Source organism: Carassius gibelio, chromosome B24 (assembly GCF_023724105.1).
Source record: "Carassius gibelio isolate Cgi1373 ecotype wild population from Czech Republic chromosome B24, carGib1.2-hapl.c, whole genome shotgun sequence".
NCBI lineage: Eukaryota > Metazoa > Chordata > Actinopteri > Cypriniformes > Cyprinidae > Carassius > Carassius gibelio.
In genome coordinates this window covers 11,847,409-11,868,015 of record NC_068419.1, presented here as the reverse complement: position 1 = coordinate 11,868,015, position 20,607 = coordinate 11,847,409, and the positions used below count along the sequence as shown (strand labels likewise).

At 36.6% G+C, this 20,607-nt stretch overlaps 1 protein-coding gene across 1 annotated transcript in view; it reads right to left on the bottom strand.

Annotated features, from left to right (window-relative positions):
- The window catches only part of cntnap2a (contactin associated protein 2a), a 337,198-nt gene that overhangs the window by 198,874 nt on the left and 117,717 nt on the right, over window positions 1-20,607 (bottom strand). Inside the window, exon 2 of the mRNA XM_052596190.1 lies at window positions 6,782-6,892. Coding sequence (XP_052452150.1) covers window positions 6,782-6,892 — 111 coding nt within the window. The remainder of the gene's footprint in view (window positions 1-6,781; window positions 6,893-20,607) is intronic.

Genomic DNA, 20,607 nt, shown 5'->3' with positions numbered 1-20,607 from the left:
AAGATATAATTAAAAGTCATATTTATATAGTCAGCACAATTTCATGATTTTGAAAGTTGTTTATTATGCTCATCAATGCCACATTTATTTCTACCAAAACTAAAATTAAAACAGCAATATTGTGAAATATTGTATAAAAACAAGTATTAAAAAAATGATCTCAATTCAGACTTTTCCCTCACAATTCTTGAGTTTAATATTTTACTAACTATTTTCAGAACTGCGAGATATAAACATGCAATTCTGAAATAAATATAATAATAATAATAATAATAATAATAATAATGAAATGGCTTTGCAGTTACCTTTCATCAGTGTGTCCTTTTTCAATAATAATAAAAAAAATTAGTAGCTTATATATAAAACACTCCAATGTTGGATATTACCCAACAGTATATGTTACTATAGGTTATATGATTTTTTTTTTTTTTACAGTGTATATATAATGTCTAAAATGAAGAAAAAATATTTAATTCACTCAGGAAACTAATTTCAACTTTATAAGAATGCAAAAGGAGAAAGGATATGGATCGCTGCTCACATTCCTTATATTAGTCCTTTAATCTCATGCATGAATACATTGGTATTCAGCTGAGCTTGGGGTACATGACTGAATGCTGGGGGACTGAACCTTCCTTCCCCTCTGTCATTCACCTCAGTTTTCCCACCTCTCCCTCTCATTAGTTTCCAACAGGCTATTTTGTTTCCCTCATAGAAGCCAGAACAGCTGTCTGTCCCTTCCCATCTCCAGCTGTGAGGGTCAAACAGGTTTCTGTTGAAGCGGGATTTGACCTTTCCCTCAGATTCATCTCACAGATGAACTGCTGTTAAATAGATGCCCATCCTGCCGGATGAGAGTGGAGGAAGCCTAAGCTAGTTTCAAATCTGATGTCTGGATTTGAGGTGATGCCGAGGGCAGACCGCAAAATGACTGTGTGCATCTCACACACCAGAGTGGTGTGATTATAGCTGACCTTCAACAGGCCATTTGCTGATGTAAATCCATATGAAAAATGTGAAGTGATGGATGTGTTTCATATAGTGTCAAGTCTGAGTGAAAGAAATGCATATCAAACTACTAGGACATAGCCAGCGTTTTAACCTTTGCTCTGGAAATGGGGTCATACAGGCCCACTGCTAGACTGCACAAGACACTGTATAGACTATAAGGAATTCAAAGCAGCAGAAACAGTCTACTTCACTTGTACAAACCCAAATGTGCGTCATCTCTGTGTAACTATTACTCATATTTATAATTATTTATCATTAGGTGTTGAATTTCTGCAAACATCTTATTCACTAAATTTTTTATAGTTCTGCGTCACTTTTTGCTTTGTATAGTGATGAATATTTTATTTGTACTTTAAATAATCCACTGGAATACCTAACAGCTATTGGACATTTATATGCTATTATTTCCCATTTTCAAGACAGACAGTAATAAAGACAGAATTATAGGTGAAACAATTAATGCATAAATGGAAAGCCTGATAGAACAATAGACAGCTTTGACAGAAAAATACATAGAATGACAAACAGAATGACATAGAAGCACACAGATAGATAGACAGATGGAGGAATGGACAAATGGCTGGATCGATAAATAGAGAGAGAGAGAGAGAGAGAGAGAGAGAGAGATAGAAAATAATAATACTATACATGGATTGTCCCCTTTTAGGATACAATGCATGCATTAAGAATAAAGGATGATATCACTATAACTGTCACCCATCAAAGCAGATAAATATCAATCCTGCTTTCTATTGATTATGTGCTCACTCTCTCTCTTTCCTCTTCTATATTCAGCCTGGAAATCTTTAAAATGCATTAGTAAGGCTAAATAATTCATCATTGATAGAGTCAGAATGTTGGATGCTGGCATATGGACATTACCTATAATAGTCCTTCATGACACTGCTCATCTAACTAGAACTAATGAGCCTTCCTCTGTGACATCATCTCCCAGGGTCCCGCAGCAAACCCGCACCCTGGCACAACCGGCCACTTCTGATGCCAACATGCTGTCAAATCCAACTTTTCTCAGCTCTCTAGTCCAGTGACATTGGAACTGGTCACAGCAATGTCCTAAAGTTAATTATATTTGAGAGGAAACACTGACAATGTGATTTCAGTGAAACATGTGCTGTATGGATGTGGATTTCATTAAAGGTTCCCCAGTGTCATTGCTATTCATAATATTGAGTAAAAAAGGGGAAAAAAATACCCAGTCTATCATATATAAAAATGTCATACTCCATCGACAGGATGAAGTCCAGACTTCACCCTATTATTCACAATTTTAATGACTAAATAAGATTGTGCAAGATCGATGGCAGCTGCATATCTGCATGGGAATTCTGGGCAAGAATGACAGAAGTGACAAAAATAACCTCTCTTCAACACTGATAAGGCATCATTAACATGCAACATGGCCTTTGCCTTTCCTACAGTAACAAGAATCCAATCTCTGATGAAACTTTAGAAAAAAAATGACTATGACTTCAGATAAAAAATAATAAAATAAAAATAAGCCTGTGAGTTTTTTCAAACATTACTCACCTAGGTGTCTCTAAAGTACATGAGGGTTGAAAGAGAAGAACCTCAGAGGTGCACAAAGCTGTCATGTGATTGATATGAAGCCTTATGTGTGCAGACTAGCAGGCTGGAAAACATGTTCACTGGACACCGCTGTGTGGCTTCAGAGTGACAGGGAGCCCTGTGTCGCTGATGGAGGCAGTGCCAGAGGGCATATCCCATTGCTTATTCCCACAAACCCCACCGGCCTTCAGTGAGAAAGGTGGCTGAATGGAAATGCTGGCTTTATACACACCTGTAAGCTGCTGGGCATAGCCACCTGCCAATCTTGTGTCGCTTTATGATGTCTGAACTTTTAAGTCCCTCACAAAGTAATCAATCTGGGTATATTGCAGAAAACCAAGCAAAACACAACTATTTGTAGCTGTTGAACATACTATTCTGCTAAATACTGCATGTTATACGGGGAGAGGGTATTACAGTTTTTCTCAATTGCTTTGGCACATTTTTCGAAACAGTCTTAACATTCTCTAAACTGTGAGTGCAAATGTCACAACTGTTTGCAGGAACTTCAAAACTTTATAGCATGTCTGCAAAATGTAGTTACTCACCCAAAACATTTAATTCATGCTTCAAAACCTAGTTATTGTGTCAATAATTTGGCCAAGGCCACCAAAATCTAAAGTGTTTTTGTCATTGTGTGACCCACACTGGTCAAAATGTTTAGTTGTTTTTTCACCACCACAGACAACCATGAAAATTAAGGGTTTAAACAAAAATCTCATATTTGTTGAGAAAATTCAATAGCATTTAAAGAAAAAAAAAAAGAAGTCTATGAACATTTGTATTTTTACAGTGTTTATTTTTGTGCTTCATGTGTATATCAATACAAGTGTTTTTACTGTACATGTAAAGTAACTGACAAGAGTAACAAGATTTCACTTTACATTTCATATTTGTGTATTACCACAAATACACAAACAACAAATAACATTCATGGGAAAAAAAACTCTTCTATTTCCACCTCTTCCTCGATTATTTATTCCTCTACCACCACCGCGTATTCTTACACGCCTTCCAATTGCTCTTCCACGAGCATGTTGCTGCAGTGCAGGGTTGTGAACGTCCTCCATTCTAAAAACTTCTACAGCAGTGATTGTGCTGTGGGCAATCTACATATATATATATATATATATATATATATACCCCCAAAGTTGATTGGTTACGTAAATGGTTAAATGGTTGATTCATATTAGAGGTAATTTGCAATTAGATTGTGAATGCAATTAGAGGTCATGTGCCAATTTAGCAGACATTACAAATAATGTCAGATATATTTTAGAATATACATTCATGTATACTAATTATGATAACTGAATAGATCGTTTTGAATGTGATGGCTTACACAATAAAAAATGTCTGAGAAGTTCTGAAGTGTTTGACAGTGTAAGTGAGAATCGAGTCATCAGTTTTGATCGACAAGCCATATCTAATTATTTGTTGTCCAAACTGCAGACAGTTGTATGTACTCTTTGCACACATGTGCCAAAGCATTTGCAATTTGCTCAAATCAATAAGAAATTCCAATCTGATGTGAAAAAGAAGTGAATTGTTCAGAGATCTGAACTTAATGTTTTGGGAAATAAAAAAATAATTTGAGAACTGAGCCAAAGCAGTTGAGAAAAACTGTAAAGGGATAGTTCACCCAAAAATAATAATTTTGTCATCATTTACAAAATGTTTGACTTTAGACATAGATATTTTGAGGAATGTGTGGGCTGCAGGTTTGTGTTCTATGATATGGTTAACAAAACCATTAAATATAATAATAACAATTAATAATATAGTAATATAGAAATATAGTAATATTTAGTAATATTTGGATAATAATAATATACCATAATTCCTCAAATAAAAACTGGTATTCAAATAAACGCCGGGACTCTTATAGTGGCTGGGGGCGTGGTCAACACGGACAAATAAAGGCCGGGGGAAAATTTGTGCAGAAGAGCCAGATAATGAACTTACATGCCCACCGCCTGAGCGTTTCTCGTTCTCGAGGCAAGAACCGGTTGCATCCTTTTTCGGACCACCAGTACACTGAACCGAGAACCGTTTCTGTCGGAAGCGTCTGAGCTGATGATACTGCGCATGCGTGATTCAGTGCAAGGCAGACTGAAACAGAGCGTGTCTGAACCGAACTGATTCTTTTGGTGATTGATTCTGAACTGATTCTGTGCTAATGTTATGATCTCTGTCCACTGCAACACTATTGCTTTTAATTTAAAACGGGTTATTTAAAACAATTACTTATCAAACAGATGGTATTAGAAATAAAAGCCTGCTTCAAATAAAAGCCTGTTACTTGCAGTTCAGGTAAATAAAGGCCCCGGCTTTTATTTGAGGAATTACGGTAGTAATATTTGGATGACAGTTACTGCATTGAACAGTATGCCATATATCCATTTCAAAAGTAGATATTTACACATTACTGTATGTGGGATATTGATTGAAAGAGACTGGATAGAATTCCCAATGATACTTTTACTAGTGGTCTGGGTGAAAAAATAAATAAATAAATAAATAAACTTGTCATTGTGATATACAAAAGGAAAAGGAAATATGGGCACAAAGATGGGCACCGTTTTTCTCAGTCGCTTTGGTACATTTCTCTAATCATCCTTGAGATTTGCAAAGCAGTAAGTGCATTTCTCAAAACAACTCGTATGCCATATATCCATTTCAAAAGTACAAATTTACACATTTCTGTATGTGGGATATTGATTGAAAGAGACTGGATAGAATTCCCTGTTACACTTTTACTAGTGGTCTGACCCCAAAAAAATAAAAATAAAAATAAAATAAAACCTTTACAATGCCATTGTGATATTGAAAAGGCAAAAGAAATATGGGCACCAAGATGAAAAGACTAGATGTTTTGAGGGGTAAGACTATTGCACAGAAAACGGAATAATACTTTTTGAGCGACAGGACATTAGCAACTGATAATGTAGGAAACCGCAGATAAATGTGCATAATTAATTGCATGAATGTACAAAAGTAATCGCAACTTGTTCAAAAGAATGAGAAACTGGTTTTGTGATGTGTATAAATGACTAGATGATCAACAATCAGTATTATAGTGATATATTATCACCCTTACATAAAATATGCAAAAAGTTATCACAGAGTACTGAACCAAGCCAAGCTATGACATAATTGTTCGGTCAATTTTCGTTCATCTATGCCTTTGAGGTAAACTGCCACATATCTACTGTATACATGAGCTCCACTTGACAGAATAAACAATAAAAGTGATCCATGTAGACATGCCAAGGACACCAATTTATTCATGCATAGGCAATACTATATCTCCTCAAGGAAGAAAGATTTGTATGGAGCTTACACTGTGCCTCTTAGAAGAATTAGTAATACGAGGCACAGTTACAGTACCAATTAATATTACAATATTTTGTGTACATAATAGAGCCCAGTGACTCATTGAGCTTGGAAATAACATGCAATTTAAAGCCTTTAAAATCAGACCCACAAACTCCCACAGCGAGGCTCATAAAACATCCATTTGGATCTGAATTTTCTCTCCCATGAGAGCCTATCACAGCAACAAAAAAACAAGCAAAAAATGCTTTTGACGCACAATTAGCAGTGGTTTATTTCTTTCTGCTTTTCTCCCTCATAAAATAATCAAATAACTAAAAACATGATCTCGTTCCGTCAAAGATGCCAAACTAAACTTCAAAGATGTCCTACGAGGACACGGAAACTTCCATTTGAATTAAATAACATTTTCAGTGAATGATGAGGAACCAACTGAAAATTATAAACATGTGAATTGTGCACAAATAAATCACAGCGTTGTCACATCTGTTGTAGATTTTCGCTCAATTAGTCTTAAGCACATAGTGTTTTCCAAAGCACAGTTTGCCGTAATGGGATGAGTCGTTGTAGCCCAGTAATTCACGCAATAATTCCCAGCTGGAGTTATTGAAGTAATAACTCTGCGGTGCCATAATATAGTGTATAGATGTTTATTGGAATGACACACAACTATATCAAGTCTGAGCACCTGTGAAATTGAAGTTTGGAATATATTGTTTGCATAAAAAACAAAGGCCAGAGAGTGTTCATTGAGGTATTGTGATGAAAGAAAAAGGGTTTGTTCATTCTGCAGGTCACATCACTGGGTGTTAATATATGCATATGAGCAAGAATAATGAAAATTTACCTCCTCTTTTGTTTAGCTTGGCATATCCAGGTGCATAGCCACTAGTGAAGACAGAGGAGCTGGTGAAGGCATTATGGGGAAGTGGAGTGACCAGAGCTTCATCACATTTTTCTACAGAAGAAAAAGAGAAAAGACATTACAATCACACGAAATAACAACATAAAGCAGTGAAGCAGCACTTCAATTTCAAATCTATCTGTTTTAGGAGAGTAAAAGTACCCACAAGACGAGGGAAGAAATGAGAGAAGCCAGTGTTTACTGAGCTGAGATGCCCATCATGGAAGACCTTTTCTGACTGCAGGCTCTATTAACAGCGGCATATTAAAGAGTCAAAGCATTAGGAGGATGGATGCTGTGCTCCCGCTGGTCATTACTCAGGTCTGAGGGCTTCACGGTTACAGGGCTAAAATGCCAGAGCAAGTGATCTTTTCCATTACACATGGAGAAAATTAGCACTGAAATGAACTAGTTATTACTTTCAAGATGTGTGGACTGTTGTGAAGATGTAATGATGACAATTATTAAGGCACAAACAGATTATCGATTGTTGATCAATTTCAGCAGAAACAACAGAAAGGGGTTAAGTAATACAATGGGTATGCAATGCCTAACACCCTAAAATGATAAAAATGAAACAGTCTAGGCATATTTATCAGTGCATCTCTAAAATAATGATTATGTGCACTGCAAAAACTGAACAAGAGGTAAGTGTCAACAAACCCAGCGTGGCACTGTGTTATTATAAAATCAGAAAAGACAAAAGCTAGGCCTGTATTTTATGTTTGCTTAAAAGCAGTTATTTATAAACAGGGAATGAAAGAAAATGAAATTTGAAATAGAAAAAAAAAAGTGAAATTGTTATACACAATATATCATTTCTATTTTATGTAGCATACTGTATTTTGTGTTTTTTCCTATATTTTATATTAAATGTGGATATATATAAATAAATCGATTTATAATTCATTATATTATATTAGATATAATAATTAGTGCTGTCAATCAGTTAAAAATGTACAAATTAATCACACATTTTCTGTAATTAATCGCGATTAATCACATAATAATAATACTATTATACACTGTAACAAAATGTACTGTATATGTGTATACACATACACACACTGTATATACACACATACACATAATTTGAAAATGTATTAACATAATGAATTCAAATTGTAATACCTACATGCCCATAAAAATATGCATATGGTTAATATACATATGGTATCTGGTACATGTTCAGCAATTTAGAAAAAAATAAAAATCAATAAATAAAAATCAACCATGGAAATTCCTAAAATAGTACATTCCTAATGTGTGGTATACTTCTTTCTTTATGTGTAAACTGGTGTTCACACTGTCTTAGCATATAAGCGAATGGAAATCATAATGAGGCAATTAGCGACAGTTCAGATATTACAAGGCAAAGTTCAACTGTAAGCAAATGAGCAGTGAAGCAATTCAAAAAGTTACTGCAAGTTCCAAACTGTGAACTAAAATCTGCTTCATGCTATTGTTCTGTCTCAGACAACTGGAGACAACAGGGTATGCCAAACTGGACAAATATCTCAGTGATGAATGGCAAAAAAATGATACAGCATATGCAAAGACAGCTCCCAGACACAAACTGTCCCAGAAGAGCCCCGGCTTTCGTGACTGATAGCGGCAGTTTGGTGTATTCAATATGAAAACTCATCCACTATATTTGCTTTCAGCCATTCACTCAGACACTAACCCTTGACGGAGAGAGGACGTGTTCATATGTGAGGAGGGTAGAGACAGCTGATTCTAATGAGCATCTGTCATGTTCAAGCAATATTTAGCTTTTTGTCTCCAAATCCCCAGTCAAATCAGTCCTTTGACCAGGACTATCAAACAGAAATGCATCTCACACAGATGGCTGTCCAAACTGAGATCTACGTCTTCTATGTTTTTCATTCGTACCAGACAGTACCCATTACCCAGAGGACACATGAAAATAGTACACCCTGTCATGTGTTCCTTCTCTACCTGTTGGCGGATAGCTGAAGTACACAATTACTGTTGACAATTCAGTGTCAACCCGGCATAATTACTATCATCTGCATCGCATTACAGGGACAGATAGAAAACAAACAATTAATAATTTAAGACAATAAAGCATTATAGTTTCTCTTGAGAACCCAGTGCTCAAACATGTAGACTTGCTTCAGGGATTGAAAATAAACATCCAATCAACTATGTCAGTTGAGTTTAAGATACAGAGACATATGAAGTCCATAATGGTTACTCTGTTCCAGTCAAGTCAATTTTATTTATATGTCACTTTAGACAATACAGATTATTTTAAAGCAGCTTCACAGTATTAAGGAAAATGACTATCATGATCCAAACTTCATCAAATATGAGGCAAATTATAGTTCTGCTGTAAAAATAAATGAATAAATAAATACAATAATGTAATTTTTCAGCACAAGTCAGTTCAGTTTTGAATTTTTTCAGTTCAATGACTGTGTTAAGTTAATTAATTATGATCAGTACCATTTAAAAGTTTGCAAGTGGTGAAATTATGCATCAAGGCTGTGTTTTTTTTAATGAAAAAGTACAGTAGAGCAAAATTGTGAAATATTATTAACATTTAAAATGAGTGTAAATAATTTTCTAACAGTATAAAAGTTACTACTTTCACTTTTGATCAATTTAATGAAATAAATAAATAAATAAATAAATCTTAACAATTTTGTCTGGTTCATAAAAAACTCAAATGGGGTATAATATTATATTGTACTAAATGTCTGCCCCCCAAAATTCAGTTGAAAAAGACTATGCACAGGGGATGTGTAGCTTAGTGGTTAAAGTCTTGGCTAACAATCAAACGGTTGTAGGTTCAGAGCCATGCCAAGAGCCATCATCATTATGTCCTTGAACAAAGCTATTAACCTCAGGACATCAGGGGGATTGGCCACCTAATAAATGGACTAGGTGTTTGGATAAAAGTAGCCGCTAAATGACAAGGTGGGCAATGCAAAACCAGAAATATGCCAAGGCTTAAAAATCAGGCCTGTACTAGCCGATAACACAGTTTAAAATTAACTGATCAAGTCTTTAATTCACTGAAAGTGAAAAGCCAAAGAAGGATTTACTGGTGTGCCATTATAGTTACACTTTCCGGTTAAATCAATGTGGAACCAGCCAAAGACCTAAAGATTTTCCAAAGCTATTCCGAACATTTATGACTATGCCTTTATGAGCATCCATATCCATAACTTGTCGAGCATCACTGCTGTCACAGCACTATAATTCTCTTTGTAGAAGCTCGTGTTGGAAATTTATGTGGCATTATTAGTTTTGAAACTATGATGGTCATAATTTTGACACGGAAAACACAAAGGACTGTTTGACTTGCAATCACCACAAAGGAGCATCCAGGATCGGCTTACACCAAGGAAAACAGGCTCTGATTCTCTGAGGTAAATCTGGGGAGCTGAAACAGCAGAAATCAGATGGATCGTATATCAGGATCGTGGCAAAGACACATTACTGAGAGACCTGCAAATCGTTGTTCAATCCTAAAACAAATTTCACCATATTCCAGGCAGGAAGACGAAAGGGAAGCATGTCACAAAATAGATTTACTTGTCCATGTGACATTTTCCTCCATGCAAATACCTCTGCCCTGAGCAAATAGCACAACTGTCTCTGATGCTCAACCGCAGAATGACCAAAATCATAAGGTATATATTCATTCATATAATTATTCATTCACAGTGTGTCAGCTAATATTACAAACCAAACAAAAAGGAACTACATTGTTAAGATGTATGTAAGTCTGTATCTACTATGCTCATTATCCTTGTTTATATATAGCGTTGTATTGGCCATTGTGGAGAATTCAAGATATGCAGTTTTTAAATCATTTTCCATATCCGTTGTTCCTTAACCAAAACTTTACATAAAGTACTGTACATGAATATTAACAACAGACTTTCCATTGGAAACACTGCTGGTTGTTATTGGCGGGTTATGAGTCCGATTCACCTTGCCTGAGGAAGGCACATCACTTTAATAGCCAGCACGGTCATTATCTCACGATTCTCTCATTCACACCGCTCCCCCATCCTGCCAAGACTGCTGTCTTTTTCCCAAAGCAGTTAAAGCTTATTTTATGTAAAATTAGTTTTCTCACTGTATGCGTGCCACAATACCAGTGAAAGGCACCTGTGCAATGTTCTGGTGATTAGATTAAATCCAAAAAATGCTATAATATACAGGGATCTTTATGCATCTCCCTAATCAATTTACAAGCTGAAAAGATTGATACATTCTATATAAACATCTACAGGCTGACTCACATCAGCAAAAACATACAGGTGCTTCTCAATAAATTAGAATGTCGAGAAAAGTTAATTTATTTCAGTAATTCAACTCAAATTATGGAACTCATGTATTAATTACATTTAGTGCACACAGACTGAAGTAGTTTAAGTCGTTGGTACTTTTAATTGTGATCATTTTGGCTCACATTTAAGAAAAACCCACCAATTCACAATATTAAAAAATTAGTATACTTCATAAAACCAATAAAAAAAACATTTAGTGATTAGTTGGCCTTCTGGAAAGTTATGTTAATTTACTGTACATGTCCTCAATACTTGGTAGGGGCTCCTTTTGCTTTAACTACTGTCTCAATTCAGCATGTCATGGAGATGATCAGTTTGTGGCACTGGTGACTTGGTATGGAAGCCCAGGTTTCTTTGAAAGTGGCCTTCAGCTCATCTGCAACTTTTGGTCTCTTGTTTCTCATTTTCCTCTTGACATTAGCCCATAGATTGTCTATGTGGTCAGGTCTGGTGCTTTTAGCAGTGTGGGCAGGTGCCAAATCCTGCTGGAAAATGAAATCAGCATCTTCAAAAAGCTGGTCAGCAGAAGGAAGCATGAAGTGCTCTAAAATTTCTTGGTAAATGGTTGCAGTGACTTTGGTTTTCAAAAAACAGAATGGGCCAACATTGGCAGATGACATTGCACCCCAAATCATTACATTGGACTTCAAGCAACTTGGGCTATGAGCTTCTCCGCCCTGCCTCCAGACTTTAGGACCGTGGTTTCCAAATGAAATACAAAACTTGCTATCATCTGAAAAACTTTGGACCACTGGCAACAGTCCATTTCTTCTTCTCCTTAGCCCAGGTAAGATGCCTCTGATGCTGTATGTGGTTCAGGAGTGGCTTAACAAGAGGAATACAACAACTGTAGCCAAATTCCTTAACACTTCTGTGTGTGGTGGCTCATGATGCCTTCACCCCAGCCTCAATGCATTACTTGTGAAGTTCTCTAAACTTCTTGAATCCAGTTTGCTTGACAATCCTCATAAGCCTGAGGTTCTCTTGGTTGGTTGTGCATCTTTGTCTTCCACATTGTTTCGTTCCACTCAACTTTCTGTTAACATGCTTGGATACAGCACTCTGTGAATAGTCAGCTTATTGGCAATCATTTTTTGTGCCTTACTGTACACTCCTTGTGAAGGGTGTAAATGATTCTCATTTTGAAGGCTCAGGAAACCTTTGCAGGTGTTTTGAGTTGATTATCTGATTGGAATCTCATCATACTCTAATTTGTTGAGATCGTAAATTGGTGGGTTTCAGTTAAATGTGAGCCAAGTCATCACAATTAAAAGAACCAAAGACTTAGACTACTTCAGTCTGTGTGCACTGAATTTATTTAATACATGAGTTTCACAATTTGAGTTGAATTACTGAAATAAATGAACTTTTCCTGTACTGTATAAGTAGACTGAACAGACACAACATTAAAACTAGGGATGCACAATATTGGATTTTGCTGATATCCGACATGCCGATAATTACTGCAACTAATTTTGCCCTATAGCCAATGCCGATATATGTAATTCTTTTAAATCTTGGTTAGTTTTTAACAAGAACTTATTTGTTAGAATTAAATAAACATTTTATAATTTAGCATTTGTAAATGGTCTAAAGCAAAAGAGTTACAGATTTCTTTTTTAAATTAAATAATGGAAATTATTTGTTTTTTAAAAAAAGCAACCTATTAATCATGAATGGATAAATCGGTATATATAAGATTATTTCATTTAAGTGTCATGTTTGTGATTAAAAAAAAAAATGTTCTTGTAAGCTATATCTTCTGACCTTTAAATCAAAACATACTTAAGATATTATGGCATCAATAACTGCTTTCATTTTTAAATCAGAAACACTGTCTAAATATAATTTGTGTATTATTAGTAGTAGGCCAACAGCACCCCCTACAGAATTAAAACTCCTTAATCGTACTGTTGAGGTCATCTAATTTCTAGCATATCCTGAGCACATGAGTTAATATATTCCTCTTATCGGCAAGACATATCGGCATGATTTTTCATATTGGGCCGATATTTACATTTAAAGCCATTATCAGCCGATTCCAATGCTGGTCAGATAATATTGTGTATTCATAATTAAAACTACTTGCCTAATATTGTAGTTCCTACATGTGCTGCCAAAACAGCTCTGATGCAGTGAGGACTTGTGTAGGTGACCTGTGGTTTTGTTGGAAGCGGATATTTAAAAGGCATAGTTCACCCAAAAATGAAAATTCTGTAATTACTCACCCTCACTTCATTTCAAACCCGTAAGAACTTTGTTCATCTTTGTTCTATCTATCACGTTCTTGCATGAGCTGTCCCTTTAAGTCCCACAAGTTGTGAAGAGGGACCTCTATGGATTGGATTTGTTGGTCCAGCACACTCAGTCATATTCTGTGGAATTTGGAGGCCAAAGCATAGAACTCCAAGTTTTTGCAGTGTGGCAGGTGCATTCTTCTGAAAGAGGGCACTGCCTTCTGGGAACATCACTGCCATGAAATGGTGTACGTGGTCTGCAACAATGTTTAGGTAGGTGGTACATGTCAAAGCAACATCTATGTGAATGCGAGGACCCAAGGTTTCCCAGCAGATCATTGCTCAGAGCATAACACTGGCTTCAAGACCTGCTTTCTTCCCACAGTGCATCCTGTTGCCATGTCTTCCTCAGACAGATGACACACTCTCCCTGGCACTTTCCTGATCTAAAAGAGAATGCAATTCATCAGTCCAGGCAAACTTCTTCCATTGTAGGTGCTTTCAGTGGTAGACAGAGTCTGGTGAAACTGTTCTTACATCTTTCGTTCAGTAATTTGAGCTACTTTATATATATATATATATATATATATATATATATATATATATATATATATATATATATTAGGGGTGTAACGGTTCACAAAATTCACGGTTCGGTTCGATACGATACACTGATGTCACGGTTCGGTTCGGTTCGGTTCGATACGTTTTAGATACAGCAAAATGTAAAAACATCTCAACTTTTCAGAATGCCGCAAGCGCACCGCGGGTCATGTGACAAGAACCAACCAATCAGCTTCATCCTTTCCCGTAACAACGTTGAGAGCTCAGCCAAGATGAAGGAACAGCTGATCATAGTTGTATATGGATTGCAATTTTGAAATAAATTCAGTAGCAGAGCTACTGCAAGCGATTTTTAGAGCTGCAAATCCATTTATCCTTCGCTGAAATTTCCGCGTCTCATGGAGAGAGCACGTCATTGTTGCTTAGCAAAGACAGACGCCTCAGGAGAAAGACGCGCTTAGCGTTTTCCATGCGTTTTTAGGCACGATATGTGAACGGCCCCTAAGGCGCTCGCTCACTCAGCACGCGCTGAAGGCTCGTTGCAAAATGTCTAATGCATTTAACAGACCAGAAATATAAGATCCTAAAATAACCAACAGGTCTGGTGTTTGGGTTGGATTCCCTGTAAGCTATAGTGTCTAAATGCTGCAGGGATAGTTTGCTGCGTGCATGTTTCTCCTTTTTTTCGTCTTTTCCCAGATAGTACTGACGCATATATCCCAGATATTCCCGCTGTTTTTTTTTTTTTTTTTTTTTTGTAATCCCGCTGGTGTACCCTGTCATGTTGCAGATGCGACATACCGTTGTTTTTTTATCCACCACTCTCTTGCCATCACCATTATAGCTTAAAGGGAATCCAAAGTGCACCCAAACACCAGACCTGTTGGTTATTGGAGGATCTTCTCATTTCTAGTCTGTTAAACGCATTGGCTATTTTGCAACGAGCCTTCAGCGTGTACTGAGTGAGCGAGCGCCTGCTGAGTAGCCTAACATAAACATATAAGATGGTGTTTTTTTCTTCTTCGGGAGTGTCAGGGGCGTTGCCTGTTACGTTGTTTGGGTTATTGGGCTACCTTGTTGAACGGATATCATTATATTTCTTTCTCTCTCTTTTTTTTTTTTTTTCAAATATAATTAATTACTCCAACGAACCGTTCGGTATACATAATGCGTACCGCGTACCGAACCGAAAGCGTCGTACCGAACGGTTCAATACGAATACGCGTATCGTTACACCCCTAATATATATATATGCCTGTGATTTTCTTCCATTGTTTCCCTTTTTGTGGGAAACCGAATACCAAATGCCATTGACACAGCACAACCGTTGGGAAGTTATAGCCATAGCCATTCATTAGGTTTCAGTAAATTTACATCTGCATATTTAATGTATTTATTCTTGCAATTGCATTAAAGTTTTCAGTTCTACAGTATGTATACAGTTCCATGTGCATTCACTGCAGTATGAAGACAAACTAAAAAATGATGTCTCCAGGACTGTTAGACAGATTCAATACTAGCAGTTTGAAAAATATAATCATATTGCATCAAAAAATATATTAACAGACAACTGCACCTCCTCCTAACGTGCACCTGTGCTTGATGATCACATCTTGTCCCGCTGGCTACTAGCTGTCAACTGGGTGTTTCCTGAAAGCTGAAGGGGGCATTTTAATCATAGTCAGGTCTCGACTGACTGCTCTGCTCAAGTAAAACTGAGAGCAAGATCAAATTCAGTTTTTTCCCCATTCGATTCAGTGAGCATCTGACAACTCTGATTTGCCACAGCCTCCAGGTACATTTGATCATGTGTGTGTGTGTGTGTGTGTATGTGTGTGTGTGTTGCCGGTATCTCGGGTGAAGTTGATGGATACACTCTTGGAGAATTAAAAGCATTTTGAAAAATGACGTTGTCAAGAGAAGTCACACGGTGCGGTAGAATCAGCTTAATGAGAATAATTACAAAATTTGTACCTATAAGTAATGGCTCCTTTTTGGTTTAACAATAGATTATCATCTTATCAGTTCATAATTCATATCACTACAGTACAATAATGGAAGGTTACATTCCACTCTTGAGGATTTATAACAGAGAAATATGATAATATGAAAAGAGAATGGCGATATGAAAAGAGAGTAACTTATTCCTTAACCTGATTACAAGAGATTCATAGACAATCCATAGTGAAATATAAATCAGATTTGACATTCAAAGGCTAATTTGGGTTTGGGAATAAAAGAAAGTAAAAAAAAAACTTGAAAAATGATCGAAATATGATGTAAAATGAATAATACATATTTAAGATAGCTAAGGTGGGACATATCAAGTACTTAGAGATTTAAATATTATTGGCCAGTAATTGGTAGGATATCAGTATATATACTAAAATCAGTGAATGCCATATTCAATGCCAAATCAATAAATTACAGATTTACGCACTGATATCTAAATCCTATGAATTTGTGTAGATATGTTTGTTGCAGCAATCATATTTCAGATCTTCATTGAACAAGCTGTTTTTATTGTACCTTCACAATTTATCTTTTTTTCCCCAAGTGATAGAGAAAAATATGGGACCTGTCAAGTAGATCCATTTTTGTGTAACAGATAGCTCAATTTCTGTGGGTTAGATAAATGAATTTGGGTGCGCCCTTGTGTTTAATATCTCATTCGAATAACCATGCGGTATTTCGCAAATCTGAATCTTTCAGACCTTAAATCTTCCAATGAATATTAAATGTGTGTCCTATTTTGTTCATCCCAAATTCTGCATTTCCCATCTAGCAAACAAGCAATGGTGCCGTGCAGTTTGGCAAGAGATCCCATGTGTGAAATTGTTCTATGGTCACTGTGAAAACGTTCCGTGGAGATGGAATTAAAAGCATCGGAGAGGCAGTGGAAGGGTGGAGGAGGAGCGATGAAGCACTACGACCCTGTTTCTCTTTAAAGGGATCCATGCCATCCACTATTAGCGGCTCTATTCAATCAAAAGATAGAGAGAGGGAGAGAGCGGCTTATCAACAAATGACAGCTACACATGCAAGCCACAACCAGAGTCACAGTTTTCCAGCAGCCGTACTCGAGATGACAAGCATGCCGGATGATCTCATTGGTCGCCTGGATGCTGTGGGCAGCAATGATGCTTCCGCTAAGCTCTGGGTGACGAATCTCGTTCCTGGTTAAAATAAGAAAGCGTGGCTAAGTTATATTGGGAGTATCAGATCAACACCAGCCCCACTGTTGTGGTCTAACCAGGTATGGGTGGAAATTATTAAATTAATCTGAGGGGAATGGAGGCAGGCCTGGGGACTGGTGTGCCATAGTGCTTCACAAAGTCTACTAATCACTTTGCTACACCGTTCCGACACTCTCTTGCTTTCTCTCTCTTTCTCTCTCTCTCTCTGCTTCAAGCTCTCCATCACTCACACACACACACACACACACAGAGAGAGACTCACAATGCTGACTAAAATGTGCAGCCGTGAGCCATATCCTATAATGTGTGTGAAGCTGTAAGAAGAGATACTGATGATATAAATGAACAGGACTGTAAGGTTAACTATAAGTAATAAACACTTCTTTTATATATCAATTGCTGATTTTTACTTTAGTAATTTATAGCATTTACTGCAAGTATGCAGAAGGAATCTGATGAAAGATGTGATAAATGAGGTTCAGTCCATCTGTCTTACCTGAATCAGAGTGGATAGTGTATCTAATATGGTACTGATAGTTAGATGCCCACTGGCTTAATGGATTAAATGAATTAGAGCATGGCTTCTCAAACTTCTCAGGGCAAGTGCTGCTTTCGATTACATCACAACATCCTAATACCACCAGTATTCTCTAACAGTGCTTGCAATGTTTAAGCATTGCCAACTGTCTTTGAACTATACATACATAGATACAATATATATATATATATATGTATATATATATATATATATATATATATACATATATATTAGGGCCGGGACTTTAACGCGTTAATTGAGATTAATTAATTACACAAAAAATAACGCGTTAATTAAGATTAATTAATTACAGATAAAAAAATCCCGCATTTTTAAAAACTTATTTTTGCACCGCGGAACGTTTCTCACTGGACGCGTTTCGGCGGACCGATTATACTGAAGCACCAACTAGCGTTCGCATTTCGCCGCAGCAGCACATCGAGCCTCAAGTATCACCCAAGGGGCAAGGAACTCGACCGGAAGTTGAAGTCGGGTGGGGGCTGCCATCTTTTAGCAGAACTTCACTTGCGTTAGCATTCCCATTGACTCCCATTCATTTTGGCGTCACTTTGACAGCGAATAACTTTACATCTGAGGCGTTTAAAGACTCTGTTTGTCCATTATTTATTTCTAAAGATACACGAAAATGTATAAAGGGCTCCATTACCTTCTATGTTACATTATGGCCCCGTATAAACAGTTTTTGTAAAAAATAGGCTAACGATTGCGTCATAACCACTCGGCTCTCTGTCACATTACCGTACAGACAGGAGGAGAAGCTCGCAGGCAATTAACTTAATATGGCGTACTGGCGTTACATTTTAAAATAATATACAAAATAATTAATCAGAATACTTACTCCTGCTCACTCACGACAAAGAACTCCCCGCTCAAGCTCGCCGTTGAGTTGATTAATGATGGCAGTTTTCACGCACAGCCACTTAGAAGATTTACATCTGTCAGACAGGTTGCTGACGTCGTCAAGCTTCGTTTGAGTCTGCGCGTCAGAAACGGAAGTGCTAAAAAACGCTAAAACTGGGCTTCATTTGTCTCAATTGAGTTCCAATGGGGTCGCTGTGTCCATTTCTTTTACTGTCTATGGTATCACCTCAACGCAAAAACATATAGCAGCTAGCGTGGACTTTACACTTTATGTTGAACTATATATTATTTTGTTGGTGCATCTGGCAGTTTATGTTGAACTCTTTATTGTTTTGGCCAAGGTTATTGAGAGTTGGACTTAGTATGTTATGGCCTCTGAAGCAACAGAGAGATGTTTTCTAATAGTCAGGGTTTCCAATGTTCTGAATGTAATTGACAGTATTGTGTTTTACTTAAAAAACACTTTACAGAAGGTTCCAGCACCCTATAAGCTACCTGAATTTCTGAAATGTACTATTTCTAAATTGTTTCTAAATATGCTATTGCTACACTTAATGGCAAAAATTGCACTGGTCTGCTAGACTTGGTTGAACAAAAATAAACTATTTTGTTGCTTAAGCTTATGTATTAAGTCATTATTCAATGGTATACTATAAATCCATGTGAAAAAATATTATTTCTCACTGTTCTCAGGTCAAATATTTATATGCGATTAAAATGCGATTAATTTCGATTAATTAATTACAAAGCCTCTAATTAATTAGATTAATTTTTTTAATCGAGTCCCGGCCCTAATATATATATATATATTTTTAATGAAATCCAACACAGACAACAGACTCCCACAGAATTAATTTAATCCTCTGGAAAATTTAAGTTTCAACAAAAGCAATAAACAGGTGGACCTGTAAACACAGCTGCACCACATCACCACAACATATTAAATTCCCACATCCATTCATACACACCTCAGGTTGAGAGTAATTAAGGCCAAAGTCTATTTTCCAGCAAGCCTCTTCATTCTGACCCAGGCATGAGATGGTGTATTATGGGATGGTGTTCCCAAGGAGCAGGGCTCGCTCGGGTTAATGGGAGCCTGAGGCTGGTGAAGCTAACTCACTAACATGTAGAGCGCTAAAAGGTTGCAGCGTTGTTCGAGTGTCAGCCATTGGACTCTAATTACAGCAACAACATTAAACAAACACTATCATGAAAGTTCACCAGCATAATGTGCACATGCACACACGAGTGCATGATCATACGCGTACCTAATGTTTCATTAGGGCAGGAACACAACGCCATTGGCCGGGGTTTTGCTAATGGGTTTGTGGCATATTAGCTCTTTCTTACTCATTCTGATGGCTATTAGCAATGGATTAATTGAACCGGAGACCCATTTTCCTCTTCAAAATTCACATCTTCAAAATTTCATGAAAATAATTGCTGTGTACATAATAGCCATGATTACACTTCAAGGAGAGAGAAAATGTGAAATATGATGAGTAGCCGACTAATAATAAAACCAAATTATAATTAAAATCCTTGACATTGCTTGAGTATCAGCCAACAAAGAAACAATTCATTTCATTATAAAAGTAATGTTGCTCAAACTCATTACTCAAAGCTTCTTCTCAAATCCTCATTGCTGTATCCTACATCACATGTTCATGCTGTAACTTCGCATGACCAGAAGAATTGCAGAAATACTGAAGTCTGATCACCTTTTAAAAACACTCAAGGATAGTGAGTACATTAGCCTTGAAAGACAACACATGACAGGCTTATTTAACATTTTCTCTTGCTCTTTTTAACTGCAAAAATTTAAAGTTAAGGGTTTGAGGATGCATAATTCATAATTTGGCTCTGGACCCATTCATTCATCATTCATCCACCTTTCCATGACTTGATTATAAAAAAAAAATATATCCATATCCAATTTAGATATTTGTATTTGTCAGTCTTAAAAAATGGTTCAAAACAAGGTTTTTCTTAATGATGGCAAAAAAAAAAAAGAAAATTACTA